The 22630-nt window shown below is 35.3% G+C and overlaps 3 protein-coding genes across 3 annotated transcripts; 1 reads left to right on the plus strand and 2 right to left on the minus strand.

Moving 5' to 3' along the window:
• Window positions 1-526: 526 nt before the first annotated feature.
• On the minus strand, window positions 527-3473 carry LOC138331185 (galactose-3-O-sulfotransferase 2-like). The gene is made up of 2 exons (XM_069278663.1): window positions 3454-3473; window positions 527-1730 (listed from the first exon to the last, which is right to left on the minus strand). Exons 1-2 carry the CDS (start codon window positions 3471-3473, stop codon window positions 527-529), a joined length of 1224 nt encoding a protein of 407 aa, XP_069134764.1.
• A 5608-nt stretch (window positions 3474-9081) lies between these two features.
• LOC138331099 (uncharacterized) lies at window positions 9082-13621 on the minus strand. Its single transcript, XM_069278558.1, has 3 exons — window positions 13518-13621; window positions 11790-11958; window positions 9082-10421 (listed from the first exon to the last, which is right to left on the minus strand). The coding sequence occupies exons 2-3, from the start codon at window positions 11955-11957 to the stop codon at window positions 10185-10187; spliced, it is 405 nt and encodes a 134-aa protein (XP_069134659.1). The 5' UTR covers window position 11958; window positions 13518-13621; the 3' UTR covers window positions 9082-10184.
• On the plus strand, window positions 13607-19647 carry LOC138331098 (mitochondrial fission process protein 1-like). Its single transcript, XM_069278557.1, has 3 exons — window positions 13607-13778; window positions 17316-17443; window positions 18130-19647. Exons 1-3 carry the CDS (start codon window positions 13721-13723, stop codon window positions 18457-18459), a joined length of 516 nt encoding a protein of 171 aa, XP_069134658.1. The 5' UTR covers window positions 13607-13720; the 3' UTR covers window positions 18460-19647.
• Window positions 19648-22630: the final 2983 nt, after the last annotated feature.

Genomic DNA, 22630 nt, shown 5'->3' on the forward strand with positions numbered 1-22630 from the left:
TCTAAACTTTTATGATTTGGGATGATTTTCAACGCTTATATATCGTCACTTTCATTTTATAGATTCTCAGCATGTTGTCGCTATATTGAAAGTAATGTGTACACGCAAATTATAATTTCCATGTTTTAAAGGTAGAATAATATTTAGTCTATGTATTAATAAGACAATTGAACGCTTCGATTGATATTTCTACAAATGCTCATATTATAGCTATTTTCATTTGTTAACATGAAAAATCCATGAGGTTTTCTTAATTGTCTCTACAGAAATAACATCAATACACTGTATAATTGCGTTTTTACTAACAAAATTTGAAGCATTTCGGTTATGACACAACATCACATGTCCCGGTTAAATAATCTGTTTTTACAAAAAAAAAATCACGCTATTTTGACAATCACTGCTTGAATCGGAAAATGAATATGTCTCAAGGTAATAGGTAATATAAACTAGCGTTATAACGGATTTCTTCAACAAAAAATCTGAATGAACACATCAAAATTTGCCACTTTTTTCTGGATTGACCCTAGCTCCTACTGATTCCTTCATTATGGCCCATTTTAGCTTTCAACAGCAAAGAAAAAATGCGTTCATTCATAAACAATAGTTTACAGTCTCTATTTGTGACACTAAATTTCTCATTCCATCGACTTTTTTCAATCCATAACACATCCTTTTCATTACGCTGATTCATCAAACAGAAGCTACAATATTTCCTCTTTAACTGTCTGAAATAGATTAGTTCCTCGTGAAAATCAGGGGCTTGTGCTATTTTTTCCTCCAGTTTCTTATTAAAGAAATCATACAAAGCATAATCATAGTGAACTATTTCCTTGAAAATCTGCTCCTCCGTGGGACCAAAGTGGAAGCGCGATGGCATTGCCCTGCTGTTTAGTTTGCCTGTGATGATGTCCTTCAAATCCCAATTGAGAAGTCTTCTCATGAGGATCAAAGATTCGTCAAACCGCTCGACCACCATCACCAGATCGATCTCGTTATCCAGTTGGTGAAGATAGTTGATAAATTTAACTTTGTCGTATGAAGACGACAGTAAATTGGCCGGGAATCCAAAGTCACGTGACTGAGTGTTGAATGCAGTAGGTTTTGCCATGGAACTTTTTTGGGCATTCTCTAGAAACGATCGCACAGGGTTGGGGCCCGGAATAGCACTTACTCGTTGGCGATGATAATAATTTAAACTGGACGCAAACTGCTTAAATGGTTCTCGTACAATTGCTACATATACAGAATCCTTTGGAAGAAGCTGGTCAAATGTCTTCCTTGAATACGTAGCATGCACGCACATGATGTCGAATTTGGCTTTACCTGGCGGTGGGGGATAGAACTTGTCTCGTGTCACTTCCTGCTGCCACGGAAGGCCGGTCCTATCCCTAGGCTGGACTACAGCCAGGTCGTGGTTATACCCATACCGATAAAAAATGTTCTGAATACTTGTACTGGCGGCCTTGTGGACCTTTACGAAGGCCACATGGCGAACTGGACTCTTCACTGAAAACACCTTCTTGTGTGGCGGGTCTGATGAAGATTCCATTGGGGTCGTCGTTGGAATCTCGTCTGATGTGGCAGTGATGTTAGCGTAAGGGAGGCTTTCGTGCTTGTCCCGGTGGCTTTGTACGGGAGGATGTTGACGATGTCTATACACACCAGTGGAATAATGTACCACGATGATCAGGGACAACAGAAGTAGACAAACTCTAACAATGATAGACCTAAAATGCAACAAAATAAAGCTAAAATTCAACAGAAGTATGTAAACTCCAACAACGACAGACCTAAAATGGAACAAAATAAAACTAAAAGTCAACAGTAGTATGCAAACTTCAACAATGACAGATCTAAAATGGAACAAAATAAAACTGAACTTCAACAGTAGTAGGCTTACGATGACAGACCTAAAATTCTAACAATAGCTTAATGGGCCCGAATCGCCCAGCTGTTATATATTTTGCAATAATGCTACATACTGAAAACATAAGAGAGTCAATAAAACTTATATTTACAATTGCCACTGTTTCTGTATTGATAAACGTTGTCGGGGCAGTGTATTTCCCAATAGCTTGAGTGAATATACCTGTAAACATTGGCGGACTTTTTTTGACATTCCACAGAATCACGTGTCAACGTTTACAAATAACGTATGTACGAGACAATCGGAGACATACAATAAAACGCATTTAGTTTTTTTTAATGTATAACTGAGATTTGAGAGCTATTTTTGTGACGTCATGGCAAAAAAGGGCGGGATTTAGCGGTCAGTCAACGGCGCGCTTTTTTGAATGGCTGTTATGCTTGGATTAACATGAAAGCCGTATAATTTTGACGGCGAATAACACAGGTAAATGATTTTATCTGACGTTCTGGTTGACTTTATAGTTGAAAGAAAATATTGTGAATATAAGTATTAATCTCTTACTTTGCTTATTTTATGAGATGATAAACCCAATGGAGCACGAGGTAAAATGCGCAAACGCGAAGTGTTTACGTACCGAGTGCTCCATTGGGTTTATCATCTCATAAACTAAGCAAAGTAAGAGGTTAATCCTTAAATAAGAACTGTGTATAACCCAGGTAGTATTTGGTATATAGGCCTCTTAGTTAATGGCAAGAAGTCGTTTAAAGATTTTAGTCTATTTGATATTTGGGACCTTGAATGAAGATCAAAGTAATTAATTTGAGCAAACTTGGTAGCCCTTCATCCCAGCATGTTATAAGCCAAATTTAAGGAGTCAAGGCCTGTTACTTTTGGAGAAGAAGTTGTTTAAAGGGAAAAGTTGACGGACGACGGACGGAGAACAGACGGTCGACGGATACTCCACCACAGTATATGCACAATTGCCCTTCGGAAAGGACAAGTGAGCGAAAAGTTACTATGATTGTTACCATAAAAACATATAATGTTAGACGGCTGTACAATATCATTGTTCGGGAACGAAATAGTATTCCAATATATCGATATTACGTAAGAACAAAATGCTAGTATAACGTGTGTGTTTACATTGTATATATATATATCTCGAACTCCGCAAAATTTTCATTTAATAACCGTTGCCAGTGTATAGAAAATTGTGCATTCAAGTGTTGTCTGCATGACAAAACACAAAGAAAATAAATCATACGAAATAGAAATGACGTACAGTAGCAAACTCAATAAATAATGTTACAATACAGTTGCTAACTCGAACCCTATCAATCAAAGATCTTTTTAACTCGAACCCTATCACCTAAAGATCTTTTTAACTCAAACCCTATCACACACAGATATGTTTAACTCGAACGGTTGTATTGGTCCCGAAAAAAGTAATACATATTCAAGCACACTTTGCTTGAATACTCTGATAACCCAAAGTGTCCCATATTCCCGTCGAGTTATCGAGGTTCGACATTACTGTAAGATTGTTGGGTTATCTAGAGGTTTTAACGTAAAACACGTACCTGTTTATGACAATCTCCATCTTCATTGTTTTAAACATAAACTTGAAGAAATCCGTGGCTATCTCTCCTCTCTTCAGAACTACTCAATGGTTGTTTAGACAGTACAGCTGAGATGAGAACAACAAAGTTGACTATTGATGAAAATAATCATTTTACAGAATATCTTCTCGAATCACGTCGCTTACCGTGATAATATAGGTGAAGTATTTGTTTTCTGTTGTCTACATCGTTAACACAGAAATGAAAGACAAGAGTCTTTTGTATGATTTCTTACAACATCCAGGACATTTCTAGTCGTTATGACACTGACTTCTGTTGTATTGGGCTACCTTTTAGCTTGTATTCGGCGACATTTCAATATCGGCCATGTAGCCTCCAGCCCGATCATGTACATATGAACGTTTGCCTCAAGTAGCCTCAAGAAACACTTCTGTCCATTGATTTGGTCAGATAAATATCAATGTTTGTCAATAAGTATATATATATATTAAATTGGTCAGATAAATATCAATGCTTCTATTGTTATATGTGATATGTGGCCGTAATATAATTCACTATCTATATATGTAGTGCCGTACATTAGCATCGACATTACAACAAATGCTAAACAAAGCATTGATTTCTATACGATTGCCGTTCTTATTTTGGTATACTATTTCCGTAAATTTGCATGTAAGGGGGGGGGGGGGGGGGGTTTGTATAACAACAAATATAACGCAGACTTTGATAAACTTTAGAATTACCAATAACTATGCAGCATACTCTTAAACATATTTTATTGTTAAAACAAAACATTTAGGCAAAGTTCTTACAATTTATCAACTCCTTAGAAAAATATTGCGTATTTTATTTGTGTTCGGGGCTTCTGTCTTAAGGAGGTTTCCTTTCTTGATGATAACTAGATACGGAAATTAGTATGATAAACCTTCTTTGAAGGGAAAATGTATTATTTATGACGTGAAATATTCAGTAAAATGTATTTTTCTAATAAAAAAAGGTTTCATTTTTTGTGCAGGCAATCAAAATTATAGATAGGTTTCCGCGTATTTACTCTCAAGTTTTATTCTTCGTAAACATTCTTCATTTTTATATTTATCAAACTGTAAGATGCAAAATTAAGAGTAAAATCAAAAATATTGTTCATGAAAGTAAAGAATAATCAACTGGTATACAGCATGTAAACTCATAAAAACACTGATACTGTGAACGTCATGTTTTATTATAGAAATACATACATCATATAAGATACATTTCGAGAATACTTACGCGGTAATGAAAATTGTATGAAAGTAATTGTGTAGTCTGAAGTCATCTGTAGGAATGCATTTGTTCAGAAGAAGAAGTAATGTCTTTAGATGATAGCCACAGATAGGTCAATATATAGTCAAACAAATGAAACTTTTAAACAACGTATTAAAACTGACACACTCAATTACACACACACATCAACTATACATGAACATTATACATATATATGTATATGCCAATATGATTAGTTACGCAGTTTGTTAGTGACCTAATACGGATAAATATTGGGTCTGACCTAATAAAATTGTATCGGGCGAGGCGAAGCTGTAACGAATTTATCCCGTCGAAGATCCTTTCAATAAAGTAACTGCAAAATGAATTATGTATGGAAAATAAATAAGTGTTGCCGATTTCGGTTTCATTCAAACATTTTGTCTCCATATCATTTGATTGCCGTCGTCGCGAAGCGTTACTTGACCGCCATCTTGTTGCTAATGACGTTAGGGGCAAAGAACGATAACTCTATCGTCCAAACCTAATACGATATCTACTAACCTAATACGACTATATATTGGATATCACGTGACGGCATTTTAACCAATAGGAATACAAGATTCTTGTCTGAGGCGGGATAATAGGGAATTTCCACTATTCTCATTGGCTAATCCATGTATAAATGTACATGTACGTACATGATCACGTGAGATCCGATAATGTATATATTTTGTATAGCTCATCAACTCGGTGTTTCCAGTTTTAGTTGACATTCATCAATGGTGTTATACAGTCCTAGTAGCGTTAAATAATGACCAGGGCGATGCTCGAGTTCATCACTTTAGATTATACCAGGGCGATATTAACACTGAATCAATGTCATTAATTTTTATATTAGATATGCAATTTCTTTTAAAAAAATGTAATTTTACGGATCTTCAAAGATAATTAGATGAAAAACGATGGTCATAGGACGCCACGTATATACATGTACAGTATATATATGAAGATCATCAGACAGATATTGGGGTAAGTTCAATATTGGATGAAATTTTATTCAAGAAGTTAAAGATATTGTTTCAACTCTTAAGCTAAATAAAGCTACTGGTAAAGATACTATTAGTCACGAAATGTTAAAAAACACAGCTGAAACCGTGTGTTTTCCTTTGCAATTACTTTTTAATCTATCCCTGAGACAGTGTAAATTTCCTAGTCAATGGAAAACTGCTGTGGTAATGCCTATATTCAAAAAGGGTGAACGTTTTCTAACCTCTAATTACAGGCCGATTTCACTTCTAAGTACTTAAGTAAAGTTTTTGAGCGGGCTATTTATAAACATCTGCATAATTTTGTCATCGATAACAATCTTCTATATAAGTATCAGTCTGGTTTTCTTCCGGGACACTCTACCGTGTCCCAACGTTTAGAGATTTATCATAATATATGTGTATCATTAGAAAATAAACAACAAACATGTATGGTATTTTTCGATATTTCAAAAGCATTTGATAGGGTATGGCATCGTGGATTAATTAAAAAAACTCTTTTCATATGGTATCAGGGGAAATATCTATAATTGGATAAAAGATTATATAAGTGATAGAAATCAAATTGTCGTTATTGGTGATTGTTACTCAAATCCTTGTTATTTAAAAGCTGGCGTTCCTCAAGGGTCGGTTCCTGGACCATTGTTATTTTTGATATTCATAAACGATATATCTGAACATTTGTTTTCCTTATCAAGAATGTTTGCTGAACACACCTCTCTCGTGTATTCTTCAAATAACATCCAAGATATTCAACAACACATAAATCATGGTTTATCAATTATAGAGACGTCGCGCACAATGTTCGGTCACTTTTATGTAACGTTATTGAATGTAAAAGACGTCATTATCTTATAACATGACGAGCGCAATTGACGTCATTTCCGACATTCGGCAAACCTGCAAGACAAAGAAAAAACGCAATTTTTCGAATACTTTTTTGAATTTTCAGTAGAGATTTCGCACACGTATATTTGAGCAAAAACGTATTTTTTCATTCTGAATAGAAAACATACTTCCTAATATAAAGTCATTTTTTCAACGTCGTGAACTTGCGTGACAAAACAGTCAATCTAAAAATTTCATTTTGTGTCATTTCTGCAAGACAAAGGTTTTGTTCGATAAAAAAGTAGAACGACGTCGCAGTCTATATTTTCTGACATGTTATTAAAATAGAAGAAAAACGTATTTTTATATTAACAATTCATGTCTCTATCTCATGTATTAGTACCGTTTTGTACTGTGTGTATTTGTGATTTTTCACTTTTTTATCTTTTCTCTTCGGATCTGTCGATCGGCAAGTCTACAAACAAAGTCCACCATTTTGAAGTATGACGTCACAATTCATTATAACGAAATGACATCATGATAGTTCGTTTTCGGGGAATCTCTTTGTCAAATTTTACCGCCATGTGGTGTTCAGTATGACCACAGTGACATTTTAACTGAAACCGCATACAGGTGCGTGTTACATCTGTCGCGCCAAAAAACGTCATTTTCTCAACAAAAACACACCAATAGAAAAATAAATATTACAAATATTTTGATAAAAGTCCTCCCGTAATTGAATAAATATATCCTTTCTGTTTTTCAATTAAAAAAATAGTATTGCGCTTATATTATTTTACTGTTCAACGCTTTTTCCAATGAAATTCCGGCGTGACGTAAAAGTGACCGAACATTGTGCGTTATGTATAGAGCGCTGGTCAAGGGAATGGAAAGTATATTTTAATCCTAATAAAACTGAAGTAGTATTATTTAACGGTTCTCTTGAAAAATTAGATACTAATTTGCAATTTGATAACACGATTTTGACTAACGGTGGTTTACACAAACACATGGGTATAACTTTGAATGAAAATATGAAATGGGAAACGCATATTACTAATATCGCTAACTCCGCCTCACGGCATTTGTCAGTTTTGCGCAAGTTGAAATTTACATTAAAAGGGGAAACGCTGTCTAAATTATATACTGTGTTTATTAGACCTTTATTGGAATACGCGAGTGAGGTGTGGGATGGATGCACCAATTTAGATTCAGAAAAACTAGAAAAAATACAATTAGAAGCTGCAAGAATAGTTACAGGTTTAACCTCTTTCGCAAGTAGAAATTTATTATATATGGAAACTGGTTGGGACACATTATCGGAAAGACGGAAGCAGCAAAAATTATTATTATTTTATAAAATTCATCATAATATAGCTCCGTCTTATTTACATGATATTTTACCCGATAGGGTTAATGAAAGTACCATTTATAAATAATCATGATTATGTATCCCCTAGGTGTCGTCTAGTGCTATTTGAAAAATCGTTTCTTCCCAGTACGGTGAAGCTTTGGAATTCATTTGATTTGACAGTAAGATCTTCAGAAACTGTTACAAAATTTAAAACCCTAATCAAACGGAAAAAGACTGTAGCAAGACGGTCAGTTGGAAACAGAAAACTTAATATTATTCATACAAGACTTCGTCATGGTTGCAGTGCGTTAAATGCTGATTTATTCAAAGTTAATTTAGTTTTATCACCATCTTGTCGTTGTTTACTTCCTATAGAAAATGCATTTCTTTATTTTTTCCAATGTGACCAATTCAATAAACACCGTGTCATACTTATGAGAAAATTGTCTTTGTATAATACGAATATTAATTTGAAGTTGATACTTAATGGTTCTGATACACTTAGTCCAAAGATAATGAAAGCATACGCCTGACAATTCAAGAATATAAGAAATACCAATCGCGTTGTTTGATTGAACAACATTCACTGATTGCTAAATGATGATTGCTGGCATTTCATTGTCAAAACTTGTTTCATGATATTTTTTTCTAAAAGAACATTAATGCCAAAATGTATTTGTAAGATATTAATTGTAAAATCATTTATATATCATTTTAAATTGTTTACAAAATTCATGTTCAATTGTATGGAATTAATCACGCCATGAATGTCAAATGTTGAAACAATTTTACATGTAGCTATAAAACGTGGGTGCTGGTATGGCTAAACAAATCAAATGTGACTACCAATGATTAATGTTTGTTTGTTTCTTTTTTCTTTCTTTCTTTTACATATAATTTGATATACAATCATTAATGCTGCTATTGTATGTTTGATTATGTAACATCATATACATTTGTATGGGAGAGGGCAATTCTAAGTTGTATAACTTGTGCCTAATTCCTTTTGACTTCGTTCAAATAAAATATGTTTAAACTAAACTAATTGGATGAAATCGTGCAATACGTACATTTTCATCTATGTAATAGTTTTAATTAGCCTAAACTAAAGTTTAAGTAGAACTTCAAGTCAATAATAAACTAATACATCATTCCCGCTATCTCTTTAACACAGTTTATTTCAGTTTAATCAGACATTATCTAAATTTTGACCAATCTGTTATGTTTCCATGGTAACCATTATTCAACCATGTGATTTGTAAAATACTAGACACCCATGTGTTACATCACTTACATAAAATCTATCCAAAGGCCCATGAGTTATTGGTCATTTTACAAAACCTGTGTATAATGACATATGGTTACCATGGCAACCCAAATTCTAGGGAAATAAAGCCTTCCTTGCACATCTACATGTAGGTCCTAATATTACTATGAATTTCCAATGGAATTCGTCCGGGGGTAAAAGAGGAGTTTTCCTGACAAGATCTGTGAACGACAGAATATAAAAGAATATTCCTTGTTCCTTGATGAATACCAGTTATATTTCATCGAATGAGGTGGAAACACGAGATGAAATATTACTGATGTTAATCAAGAAATAAGGAATAGTCTATTTATTATATTTGTTTTCTTGCTTTCATCTGCCAAAGGTTATTCCGTCAGTGTATTTTACAGAGTTAATTGCCCTTGCGATTATTACGTCGTATTTTTGTGAGCATAACGTCATATTTCTACACAAAAATATGACGTCACTTTTTTGCACAAACTCATGATGTAACAATCAAAATGATATTTTCACTGTCAATGCTACATTCCGATTGGTCAAAAGTGAGTGAAAATATCAATAATTGATATTTTCACTGGAGTGGAGTATATCGCTTATACATTTGTATATTCACCATAAAACATTATATTTCAAAAAATGTAATAAAAATAAGTCACATAGCGATGTACATGTATAATACACATAAATATAACTCACATAGCGATGTACATGTATAACACACATACACATTTAAAATACAATTTACATAGCATATACATGTATAACATAAAGTTACATACGAATAAATATAACTCACATAGCATGTACATTTATAACACATATGCATATAAACTATCAGCACCTGGCATCAACATATACGAATCACATTACTTGTTTTAAAAATTAAATAATATCAAGTTTTTATAAATTAGCCACGTCCCATCGTTTTACTGACTGACGGAGTGAAACCAAGGGAAATAACCCTGATAGATCGTTACGATCCGTCCAGCGTTTCTCCGTAGTCTATCCCAGCTGTTAACTTAGAGAAGTCATTCGCAAGAGATTTGATAGACATGATAGCCTGGCGTGTAGACATGGGTTTAATGTTCTCGGTTCCAGGTAGACCTTGGCGTTTAGCATCCTGTGCCAACAGAATCTGCACTTTCTTGTCAATTTTATGGCATTCCTCATTACATTCTCGTATCCTGTCCAGTTTGGCTTTTTCGTAGTCCTGAAAAAAAAGACACAAAATTTTGATTTCTGTAGACTTCATTTTGACTATCACTGCGCTAGACGGCAAACAGCGAAATTAATCTGCATTGTTAAAATAGACTAAACAGGTAATCTTACATTTGTTTAGTTGAAACAATACTTATTTTATTGAAGAGGGATACAGTACAACATGCATATCATGAAAGGTTGGATTCAGGAAACAAGTACAGTGTATTTATATGCATGACATAAGCAGTTTGACAGTACTGTTTATATTTACTATAAAGTGTTTACGCTCGGGAGCTTGGGAAGGAAAGAAAATGGTGCAGGGATTGAGTAGAGGAAACTTGAGTTTAATTTGTTGAGAAGAAGAACGGTCATAGCTTGATCATTAAATAACACTTAACGGATCTGAACAAGTATATAACCAATGTGTGTCCTATTAACAGCCAGGGTCATGTAAGGACGGCCTCCCATGCATGCGCTGTGTTGCTTGTATGAACTGCGAGGTGCATGTTTTGGGAGACTACTATATTCGTGTTGTGTCTTCTTGTATAGTGGAACGGTTGCCCTTTTTATAGTGCTATATCACTGAAGCATGACTACGAAGACATCAAGTAACACACCGCATCCGGTCACATTATACGGACAATGGCGAACCAGTCGTCCCACTCCCAAAGAGATAATACTAACTTTTACACTGTTCCCATATAAAATATATTTTATAGTTATGTAATATAATCGTAAAAAAATACCAAATTTTGCCAAATAACAATCTGATAAAAATAAAGATCTTTCGGCTATATAACCACTGGTTTAACAGAGGATCTGATACCATGTCATTAGGGGTTAGTACTACCTGTTCTTCAGATCAAATATAGGTATAGGAAAGGGGAAAACAAACACTATTCTATTTTTAGAACTATAAAGATGCTCCACCGCCGACAGACCATAAATGATATTAATCATTTGAACAATAATTAGTGTTTAATCGTGTATATATATGTCTAATTACCACAAAAAAACAATATAAAATAATTTATTTTGCCTTTGGTGCATGGGCAATCGGTACGTAATTCCATATAGGATATAGTGCCACAGAATTTTTTCGGGATGCAATTAATTATTTTTTGTAACTTTAACTTGAAGGGAACTTAGAAGCTCAAACTTTTCAATGGTGTAAAGTAAGTAACTTTTGTAACTGAAGATAAAAAATACTAAATTGTCTGCTCGTGTTTTTGATAGTGAAAAAATGTCATTTGTCAGGGGTGGAGCATCTTTTTAATATGAGTATTTGTCTAAAATTATAATTGATAAAGCTTTCATCAAATTATCTATGTCATGATCTGATGACAATTTTTTCACCATGAATGGCTGAGGATGGTACCTTTCTCCTCTGTTCAGCTTCCATTTGTTTCCGCTCCAGTTCCTCTCTGGATGTTCTCGTGTCCTCCCGACGTGACATGTACTTGGCGAGACGCTGTGGTACTCTCCTCTGGCGGGATTCAAACTCTACTGTAAAGGCCGTTGTGTCTGGCCGCTGGTCATCTGCCATACTACATATAAAAGTGTATTATCAATGTTAATCAAATAACAAATAGTGGCGTAGGAAGAATAGATGAATTGTAATGGGGGGGGGGGGGGGCAAAAGTCCTCAATATTTTGTACCCCCCCCCCCCCCGCAACCACATGAGGAGATTTTTTGGTGATCTCCCCTTGTAAAAAATATTACGATTTAGAATGGCTGAAATGAGTTTTACGATGTATAATTTAATGATTTAGAGAGCGCCGAAGGCGCGAGATATTGTTTTTTTGGGGTGTTCGGGGTCTCCCCCAGGAAAAATTGAACGATTTAGAATGGCTGAGATGGGTTTTACGATGCATCTTGATGAATTTAAGAGCACCGAAGGCGCGAGGTTTTTGAATAAGGATAGTCCTTTTTCTTTCATATATGCATTTTTTAGAACATTTCAGTCGGCGAAAAGGGGGGGGGGCAAAATGAATGTTTGAACCCCCCCCCCCCCCCCCCCCAACCCCCGTCCTGGAATGGGGGGGGGGGGCAATTGGCCTATGAAAAGCTACTTTCCCGGATTTCATTTTTATTAAAGTATCTTATACATATAGTATCTGTTATAAGATTATACATATAGCATGTTTTTTAAAATGGTTTATTAGTGTGAACAAAATCGATAACATGCCAAACATTTTGAGCAAGCTCAATATCCTCAATTTTTATCCTAACAAAAATTTTTTTTTTTTTTTTGCTTATTTGTCAATTTGTCGTAGAATTATTCGTAAATATTATTATAAATGGATATAAAATAAAGAATAAAACTCTTTTATTAATAAAAATAATTGAAAAAATAAAAATTATGTTCAAAAGATGGACACAAGGTGTCCCCTTGCCATATTAACAACGTAACTTTAGAAAACATCATTTCAGGCCCTTTATACCTTTTTAAAACATACAAAATAAATAAAAAGCACATAAAAGTATAGTAGTTATGTACCTAAGCCTAGGCTTATGTCCTCATGTAACACATTTTCATGTGTCTGAGAGAAACAATTAAAATCTTTTCCGTTGGAATACGATTTTCTCCCGTAAATGATCATCGCATAACGACATTTGCAATTTTACTCTTCACTGACCGAGACGAAGAAATGTTACTGTGTACGTGTCCATAAGTTCTGTAGTCTTTCCATATATATTAACCGCTCAATATTATAGGCCTACAGAGGGTTTGTTAATTTTTCTATACGTGTTTTGTAAGCTTACGTGTAGACTACACAGGACAAAAGAGTAACGTTACGTGTATGGTCGAAGGGAGATAACTCGGAGACAATTTCCTTAATTTTTCAGTAATGAGAGGGTTGTCTTATATTCAAAATAGGAGTGCAAAATTGCATGCTTGTCCCCATGTATATATGCATGTAGATAAATAACATTATTGTATCGGTAACTATGATCTAAACCGACAGTAAGCTAAGGCCGAACGTTGCTGAATACATCATAGATTAATCAAAACCGGAACGCAAGACAAACACTAGGCCTAATGTTGACTAGGAATTACAGTACAGTATTTTTAAAAGTAAATATAAAATTGAGTTTTCTCACCTGTCCCCCAGTTTGGTAGATGTAGAAAATTATTGTCAAAACCTAATATCAACTGTCAGCCATTTGTTTATAGGTGTCGCTATGCATCACAACTTCCGTTTATAAACTTCCGGTGCACATGGTGGTATAACAAACTCCACTGAGATGTTGTGACTTCGATTTTAATCGCTGGTGGATAGTCTTCATGAAATCACTCAAGTAACATGAACTCGAAGAAGGAAGGGACTGATCTATTTAGAGACACACCCGTCCGATATTTAGGTTTGAAAGCAATACTGTAGTGACTGAATATAAGGGCTTAACATCCTCTTGTTCGGGTTTTAACCGAGGCCGTTTTCGTTTATTCGGAATAACCGGTTCGACCATTGATTAAAGTAATTATTTCAAGTATAAATCCTGACGAACTTGCAGTTTTTGATACAGGCCTTTGAGGGCTTTGTCAAGGCTCGTCTGGAACCAATATAAAATCACCAGGTCCATCTTTAAAGCCCCACTATCCGTATCTGTCATATTTTTTTTTCATGATTTAGAAGAATGGTGAAAAACAAATCCTGTTATAAATCATACAGAGATAGGACTAAATCGAAGTCAAGATGAGTGATAATGATTCGGAAACTTTTGATAAAAATCTTATAAATATTGAACATCGCTAGGTGGGTCCTAGTCCACTAAAAACTGACCATAATCGCAGGCTCAAAATTCTGACTGATCGCCTGTTTATGGTCAGCTACCTACTGCTCTTGAAAAGCCGGGGATTGTAGTACAAATCTGGCGACAGCGGTTATGGGACTTCTGTAGATATAATTGGGGTCAGAAAGGTATTGACAGTTAAAAGAAAACATTTGGCACTCACATGTCACATCCCAACTCATCACATAAATGATGCTATGTCCCTAGTTAGGGTCGAGAGTCCTAGAAACACTGATTCTTGGACGTCTCGAACATAACAAGGGACATAGCATCGTTAATGTGATGAATTGGGATGTGACATATGTATTAAAGTGAGTGCCAAACGTTTCCTTTAACTTTAAAGGCATATTTGACCCCAAACCAACATGCAGAATTCTCATAATCGCTGTCGCCAGATTTGTACTACAATCCCCGGCTTTTTAAGAGCAGTAGGTAGCTGACCATAAACAGGCGATCAGTCAGAATTTTGAGCTGTGATTATGGTCAGTTTTAGCGGACTAGGTGGGTCCCACTTAGTCACACAAGCCATAGTAAGCTGACGACATTGTAACGTCGTTGCCGAGAACGTCATGTGACAACCGTAGCAAGGTAAAGTGTGTCCAAACTTTTCTGAGAACAGGTCATGAATTTTCCGACTTCCGTTCGGCAATGATCGTAACTTCTATGGTGACCAGTTTAAAATGAAGGCATGTTTACAAGCTACACATATCGACTTTCAACAACTGATGTACCAAAGTTATTAATTAAGAAACCATTTTCAATATTCTTTGATATAACTTAATTTCAACTACATCTACAAATACTAACAATATTGGGCTTTAATTCATAAACGAACAACTACAGCTGAACAAAGTCCAACCAGTCAAACCGCATAATGGAAATCGGCCTGAGCCTAGGAAGCCTAAGGGGTCAGTTGTTGTTGTTGAGGGTTTTAACATACTGTCACATATAATTCGTTTCCGGGTACAAGAAAAGATACGAAATGGAGTAGGAAGGGTAAACAGAATTACTCAATTGGGTAACTTATTGATTACTACAAACATGTACTCAAATGGGTAACTTATTGATTACTACAAACAGGTACTCAAATGGGTAACTTATTGATTACTACAAACAGGTACTCAAATGGGTAACTTATTGATTACTACAAACAGGTACTCAAATGGGTAACTTATTGATTACTACAAACATGTACTCAAATTGGTAACTTATTGATTACTACAAACAGGTAACTGTTACTCAAATGGGTAACTGTTACCCATATGCAGGGTTGTGCCCATCCTGGTAAAAGTAAGTAGAGAAAGTATAGAATGGGGATCGCAGAGTCGTCTGTTATCCATTTATGTCTATTGATTTGGTAGACGACTCCTAGGTCCTAATATGTCCTATCATGGCATCATCTAGCAGTAACTAGCCCAACCAGAGCAGGAGGAACTTAGCCTATCAATTTGGTATATAGATTATATAATTTTGAAGCCCTTCTTATTATCTATGTACCCAATATTTTAAGTAAATCAAATACCTATAACTATCCTTTGGGCTGGTGTTATCACACCTACTTTTCATCGAAAGACCGCAGAGGGGTTTTTATCATGCGAGGCTGGGCATCCACACACGGGACACTGTCTTTAAGTACCATCCGACAGACTGAGTGTTAATAGTTAGTGGTTGATGTGCACTTGATCGTGAGCTATTTTTCCTAAGGGGTCACTTTCTGGTGGCCTTATAAAGCCCATTCATGCAGTAATTAGTGACGTCACAATATTAATGGTCAGTTAAGCTCCGCCCACTGGTGGTCTAACTTTGGTGGTTTGGCTTTGTGTAACTGTGCAATGTAAATTTTCAATTAACAATTTCTTCCTAATTTTCCGACTGATCCTTAAATGTCATACACCAAAATGGAGATGTGATTATGATGTCTTTTGCTGACATTTCTGTGTTGATAGTTATCAATTTGCCTGTATTTATCTCACTATATGTCTACAAAACCCAAGCCAATTTAGACCACCGGTGGATGTCACCTGTAGCCTAATCTATTGTTCTGACCAGTGTGAAGTCAGCCTGAATGGCCCTTCACCACCTTCAGATCAAATGTTTTTTATACACCTATAGCTAGAAACATGAATTGAAAACGAAAGCTTGTTCCAATAAGTATACATTTAGCTTGGTTGTGCTCTTTGCTCTTTTGGCGATATGAAGTCCTGTACAGTGTACGGAAATAATTCTGACAGCTCTTTAAATCCCTGAAATTTATGTCCATGATATGGAAGCAGAATTTGTGTTGATAGACTAATTCCAAAATTCAACAGAATGTGACTGCTTAGAATGGCATGTGGTCAGATCCTCTATCAGTAGGAGTGATAATATCTGTACATGTATCTGTGGTTTAAAACCAAACTACATGCATCATTAGGAAAACCTAGCAAGACTCGCAAGATTTCACAAAAAATAGACTGCATGTATTGGGAAATGTCCTTATAGCTAATTCAATAATATTAGACGTCAATATTTAGAAACTTCTGATGAACAGAATGTAATGTTCAAAAGTGTCTCGTCGCTATACCTCTAACATTGTTGGAATACCTTATAGCTTGACCATAAAAAAATAATATATTTTAAAGTGTGTCAGCTGAAATTAGAGAGTACAGGTGTATTGAAGTGAGAGGGTCTGGGGAACTTGTTCCCTAAATTACATACTGTATTAATGTCTGAATGAAGCACAAATATAACAGGTCATTTCTGTTAAACATATAAATTTCTACAACTCTTACATATTACACTGAAGGGGAATAACTCTTTATACATCCAAACTAAATTATCTCCCTTTGACTGCTGTACACCTATACAACCTATATATATAACAACATGGGCCAATGATTTTAGAATATAATTCATGTTTTTGTTATCTTCATTTTGGAAACAATGAAAAGAATTATAAGTATAATAATTGTACTCAGTATCTAGACATTTTAACTGGATACAGATTAAGAAAAACTATGGAATGCACATGTAATAAGGATCAAGTTTTACTCTAGTTCTGATTTGGTTTATTGAATATTTGCGATTGTAATAAATCCTGTATCCAATTTTTTTTATTATTTTTGGCAGGATATGCAAATGAAGTTGGGGAATCGTTCCGAGCCCAGGTGCCTGTAAGCGCTGTAAGACTTAGCTATGTTGTGGCTAGTGGATATGTGGTGGCTGATGCTATCCACAAGGGAAAAGAGGCATCAATGGTAGGTCTAAATAGGTTTATTGTTTTATGTACTAACTAGTGTATATCTGTAACAATTAGACAAGTGATTTTATCATATTACAATGATGCAAAGAATTTATAATAATCACTAAATAAAGAATCTTAATTTTGATTTTATTTTCATTTCTTTTTTCAAAAAAATGACTAAATCAAGAGAAAATGTCAACAATTTTCATAAACAAAACATGTGGTCGACCTGAGCAGACTGGATCTTCAAATAATGCTCGCGCATTACAATATTTGATACACACAATATTTTACGACAATGTGTGAATTGGATGTTTCAAATACTCATTCTGTGGACATATATGTATACCAGCATGATTTGCTCATATTAGCCAGAATAAAAACGTAAACAAACACATGTGCGCTGACGCTAGTTACCTGGCTTTACACGTGCAGGTTATGTCAAACGTCAGTCATGTGATATGATTCGGAATCCGACAAAACCCGAAGTCACTGAACATGGCAGTGATTGAAGGCGCTTTATTCAAAACCAGGAATATATGATCCCTAGATTTCGGCTCTCTTATAGGCCAATATATGCTTTTGGGGAGCTAAATAATCAAGTTACAGTGAAATTAGCATGAAATATAACTTTAAAGATAATTGATTTTCAATTTCAGAAAACCTGAAAAACTAAAGATAATTGATTTTCAATTTCAGAAAACTTGGGAAAATAATGCACAGAAAACATCACAGGTGCGCTGGGCAGTGCTTGATACATTACTATGGCAGGGATTAGCATCTGTAGCGATACCAGGGTTTACAATAAACAGAATATGTGCTCTTAGTGCATATGCACTTAAAAAGAACTCTCAGCTTCCAGGAATAACAAGAAAATGGACGACGACGATGATCGGGTTAGCCTGTATACCGTTCATCATAAAACCTATAGACTGGTCAGTGGATAGTCTGATGGAGGGTACTGTACGCAAGTGGTACCATGTAGGACCCGTCATGGAAACTGTAGTTCACCACGACAGAAATGACTAATTTAAAATATTAAAATAATATATAATCCGGGTAATGAGAATAATTCACGTACCACGTGATACCAGATGATACCCGGTAACATTTGTGCGGGACTATTGTTTGTATTGGTGATGTAATGACGTCAAAAGATGATATCTGGCACCAACGTCATATCATAAGATTACAAAGAGTTACCTCTCGTCACCACTGGAGATACTAGTCACTAGTCTTGTTCCGATTAATCGATTTAGTCGATGTCTAGTCGTTTCTACCCCGAAATCAATTAATCGATCTGTAATTGTTTATCATGATCTAGAGGAGGGGGGGGGGTGTTCTCGCCAAGGAAGCTAGCATTTTATCGGGAAAATAATTTTAATGAATGTAGCACTTAGACAAAATACGTTTTTAATTAGTCGATCATCAGTCACTTGCTTGGAAGTGATGATCGATCATGAAAATGCAAACTATTCCCAACACTATAGTCCCGCACAAACGTTATCGGATATCACATCAGTATGTGAATAAGTCCCTTTGGGATATCCTTTTTCATGCAAAGTTTTACAAAATGCAAAGAATTTTCATACTCAGTTTGCTATATTGTTTTAGTGACAGTTCTATTTCAGTTGTTTTTATATGTCTATTTAGTATGATTTTTATTTCGTGTTCTAACTAGTCTAATATGATTATTTCATGGTGTGAATTATGATATACATATCAAACATATAAGCATTACCAAGTATTGATGCCAAAAGTAATTTTAGAAAAATTATATTCATGTTTTAATAGTTGTTTAAACAATCTAATTAAAATAAAACTTTTAATTCTGCTCCACTACTATGCTCTACGATACGCTTAAATACAAGATCTAACAACTTCCTGTTTGGCCCCTAGGTATGACCCCTATTGTTAGCCAATCAGCATATTACCATAAAAATCTTCAGAAGTGTAACACAAGTGTAAACGGCTTTTAGGACATTCCAAATTGTTCCGATTTTAGACCAGGGGTCATGCTGAGGTGACTCTGAACACGGAGTTGTTAGATCTTGTATTAGAGCGTAACGTAGAGCATTGACATGGAGCGGAATTACAAGTCTAATTTTAATTAGATTGGTTGATTGGTTTTATAGGAATTATTGTTTATATAATGAGATACTCAGTTGTATTATAAGGTCAGTGCCTATTTAGTGTATTAAAGAAATTTTCATGATATCCTGAATTTTGTTTTACATTTTTCAATAAACTGTTAGATGTACAAGTACCGTATTCGACCCAATAAACGCCCAGGGTATTTAAAAGATTTAAAAAATGAAAAGGTGGTTTATAAGATGAATTGATAGCAAACCTATACAGTTTTGTGTGTAGTTTTGGTCTTTATTTATGCCTTGGAGGCAGTTGAAATTGAGGCCTCAAAAAAGGAGGATGGGCACTTATAGGGTCCAATATGGTACTATAGATATATATAAGTTTCACACTGAATTGCTGACATAATAACCACATTCTAAGGGAGATAATTTAGTTGTAGTGTAGTGAGAGGGTTTTGGAAACTCGCTCTCTAAGTTACATACCTGGTGTCCGAATGGGAAAAAAAACAACACATCCTTGCTGTTCCAATAGGAGATTTCAGAAAAGATGGCGATGACGTCACACAAAGGTACATCTCCGTATATCTGTACACATCCTTGCTGTTCCATCACCCCAAAACCAAGTTATCTTCCTTAGACTGCTATAGAACTAAATACAGAACATCTCCACCTACAAAACAAAATTTAGATTATATAATTTTACCAAGATCAGCATAGCAGCCTAAAGGAGATAATTTAGTTGTACAATGTGAGCTCCTTCTCTAAGTTAAATAATTGATTTCTGAAAAAAACATGTCTATTCTGTTACAAATCTTTATCTCAACTAAACACATTTTATACATCCAAACAAAATGATCTCCCTTAGACTGCCATACTGGTCTTTGAATCCCATGAGGGGCAAATAACTTGCTAATTTCGGCACATTTTCATTCATAAAATCCTAAAAAAATCCAGCATTCGCTACCTTAAAATGATGTTTGGGCCACAGTGGTCAAGTGTTGAAGATATCCTTACAAAGTAACACAAGCCCTCCACCACTGTGTCGCAAATTTAATCCCATGTGGGGCTGGGTTGCCAGGTACTAACCGCTGGTCGGTGGTTTTTCTCAGGTTATTCCGGTTTTCCTCTTCCATCAGACCTGACACATATCCTTAAAATACCCAAGCTGTTATTAGGATGTAAAACTGAAACAAACAAACCTTGCTATGATTGTCCATAACCATGGCAACACTAATAATCCTCTTCCGTCTGTGCATATTAGAGTTAGCTCCCTTGTGGGTAGGTATCGATTGTTACGTCATTATTTCGTGAACGCAATTCACGTCATTTTCTCTGAAAAGTATTATGTTACACTCACAAACACATGACGTCGCAATTGATACCTACTGGCAAGGGTAGATAACTCAGTAAGATGAAAATACAGAATGTCAATGAATGCAAGTTGTTACTGAGAACAGTATTTCACAACTTCCAGCAAAACCTTAACCTTGAAATGTCGGCCATCCCAATGGGCCTCTTGAAATTCTCAAAATCTAGCATTTTTAGGTCACCTGACTATAGGTCATGGTGACCTATTGCGATAGCCTTTTGTCCGTCATCGTCCGTCGTGCGTCGTGCGTTAACTTTTTGTTGTGAACACGATAACTTAAATGTGAACCGAACTTTGTATGTAGCTTAATATTAACAAGATCTCGGACGAGTTCGAGTTTCAGGGCTGCTGGGTCAAGTTCAAGATCACTGCTACTATTTTTAGAAAATCCCTATCAGCACTCTAGCGGCTTCATTCCTTGAGTGATTTTGATCACACTTCACACATAGACAAAGGATCATAATATCTCGGACAAGTTTGAGTGTGAAGATTGCCAGACTAAGGTCAAGGTCACTGTTACTATTTTTAGATAATTTCTTTGTCAGCACTCCGTCGTGCGTTAACTTTTTGTTGTGAACACGATAACTTGAGTAAATGTGAACCGAGATTGATGAAACTTTGTATGTAGCTTAATATTAACAAGATCTCGGACGAGTTCGAGTTTCAGGGTTGCTTGCTCAAGTTCAAGGTCACTGCTACTATTTTTTGAAAATCCCTATCAGCACTCTAGCCGCTTCATTCCTTGAGTGATTTTGATCACACTTCACACATAGACAAAGTATCATGATATCTCAGACAAGTTTGAGTTTGAAGATTGCCAGACAAAGGTCAAGGTCACTGTTACTATTTTTAGATAATTTCTTTGTCAGCACTCTAGCGGCTTCATTCCTCGAGTGATTTTGATCAAACTGCACACAAATATAAAGGACTGAAAAAGTTTGAATTTCAAGGTTGCAGGGTCAAGGTCAAGGTCACTGTTACAATTTTTAGAAAATCCTTTTCAGTGCTCTAGCGGCTTCATTCCTTGAGTGATTTTGATCAAATTTCACACAAATTTAAAGGATCATAATATTTTCGACAAGATGCAGTTTCAGGATTGCCAGGTCAAGGTCAAGGTCACTGTTACTATTTTTAGGTCACCTAACCATACGTCATAGTGACCTACTGCAATAGCCTATTGTCCATCGTGTGTTAACTTTACTTTGTGAACATGATGACTTGAGTAAATGTTAACCGAGGTTGATGAAACTTTGTATGTAGCCTTATATCAACAAGATTTTGTACGAGTTCAAAAATGGAAATTATTCGACAGTAACGTACAAGTTATTGCCTTTTGTTCTAATTTTATCATTGTGCTTGTGAACAAGATAACTTTGGTAAATGTGAACTGATTTTGATGAAACTCTGTATGTAGCCTTATATCAATAAGATCTAAGACGAGTTTGAAAAGGGGAATTTTTCGACGGTAACTATATTATAGAGTTCATGTCCTTTGTAATAATGCAATTATTGGACCTTGTGTTCTAAAGATATTGTAGTGCTTTATCAGAATTGTTAATTTTATAACCCTTGGCCTCTTTGTTTGCCCCTGGGGAGGAGGCTAAGTTTGCTATAGTTTATATTGAATACTTCTTGGGTATATTTTGTTTATTTTCTACTGGAAATTGTTCATACTTTTGATTCACATTATAACCACAAGAGGAAATTTTGCTATTATGTCATTTTGACCCTGTCTCATCCC

Source organism: Argopecten irradians, chromosome 9 (genome assembly GCF_041381155.1).
Source record: "Argopecten irradians isolate NY chromosome 9, Ai_NY, whole genome shotgun sequence".
Classification (NCBI taxonomy): domain Eukaryota; kingdom Metazoa; phylum Mollusca; class Bivalvia; order Pectinida; family Pectinidae; genus Argopecten; species Argopecten irradians.

Excerpts from the sequence above, each read along its gene's own strand:
- LOC138331098 (XM_069278557.1), top strand. The coding sequence starts at position 13,721 with ATGAACTCGAAGAAGGAAGGGACTGATCTATTTAGAGACACACCCGTC. Across the intron at positions 13,779-17,315 it reads CACACCCGTCCGATATTTAG|GATATGCAAATGAAGTTGGG; the intron begins GTTTGAAAGCAA and ends TATTTTTGGCAG. Across the intron at positions 17,444-18,129 it reads AGGGAAAAGAGGCATCAATG|AAAACTTGGGAAAATAATGC; the intron begins GTAGGTCTAAAT and ends TTTCAATTTCAG.
- LOC138331099 (XM_069278558.1), bottom strand. The coding sequence starts at position 11,957 with ATGGCAGATGACCAGCGGCCAGACACAACGGCCTTTACAGTAGAGTTT. Across the intron at positions 10,422-11,789 it reads AAGCTGAACAGAGGAGAAAG|GACTACGAAAAAGCCAAACT; the intron begins GTACCATCCTCA and ends CTTTTTTTTCAG.
- LOC138331185 (XM_069278663.1), bottom strand. The coding sequence starts at position 3,473 with ATGGAGATTGTCATAAACAG. Across the intron at positions 1,731-3,453 it reads ATGGAGATTGTCATAAACAG|GTCTATCATTGTTAGAGTTT; the intron begins GTACGTGTTTTA and ends GTTGCATTTTAG.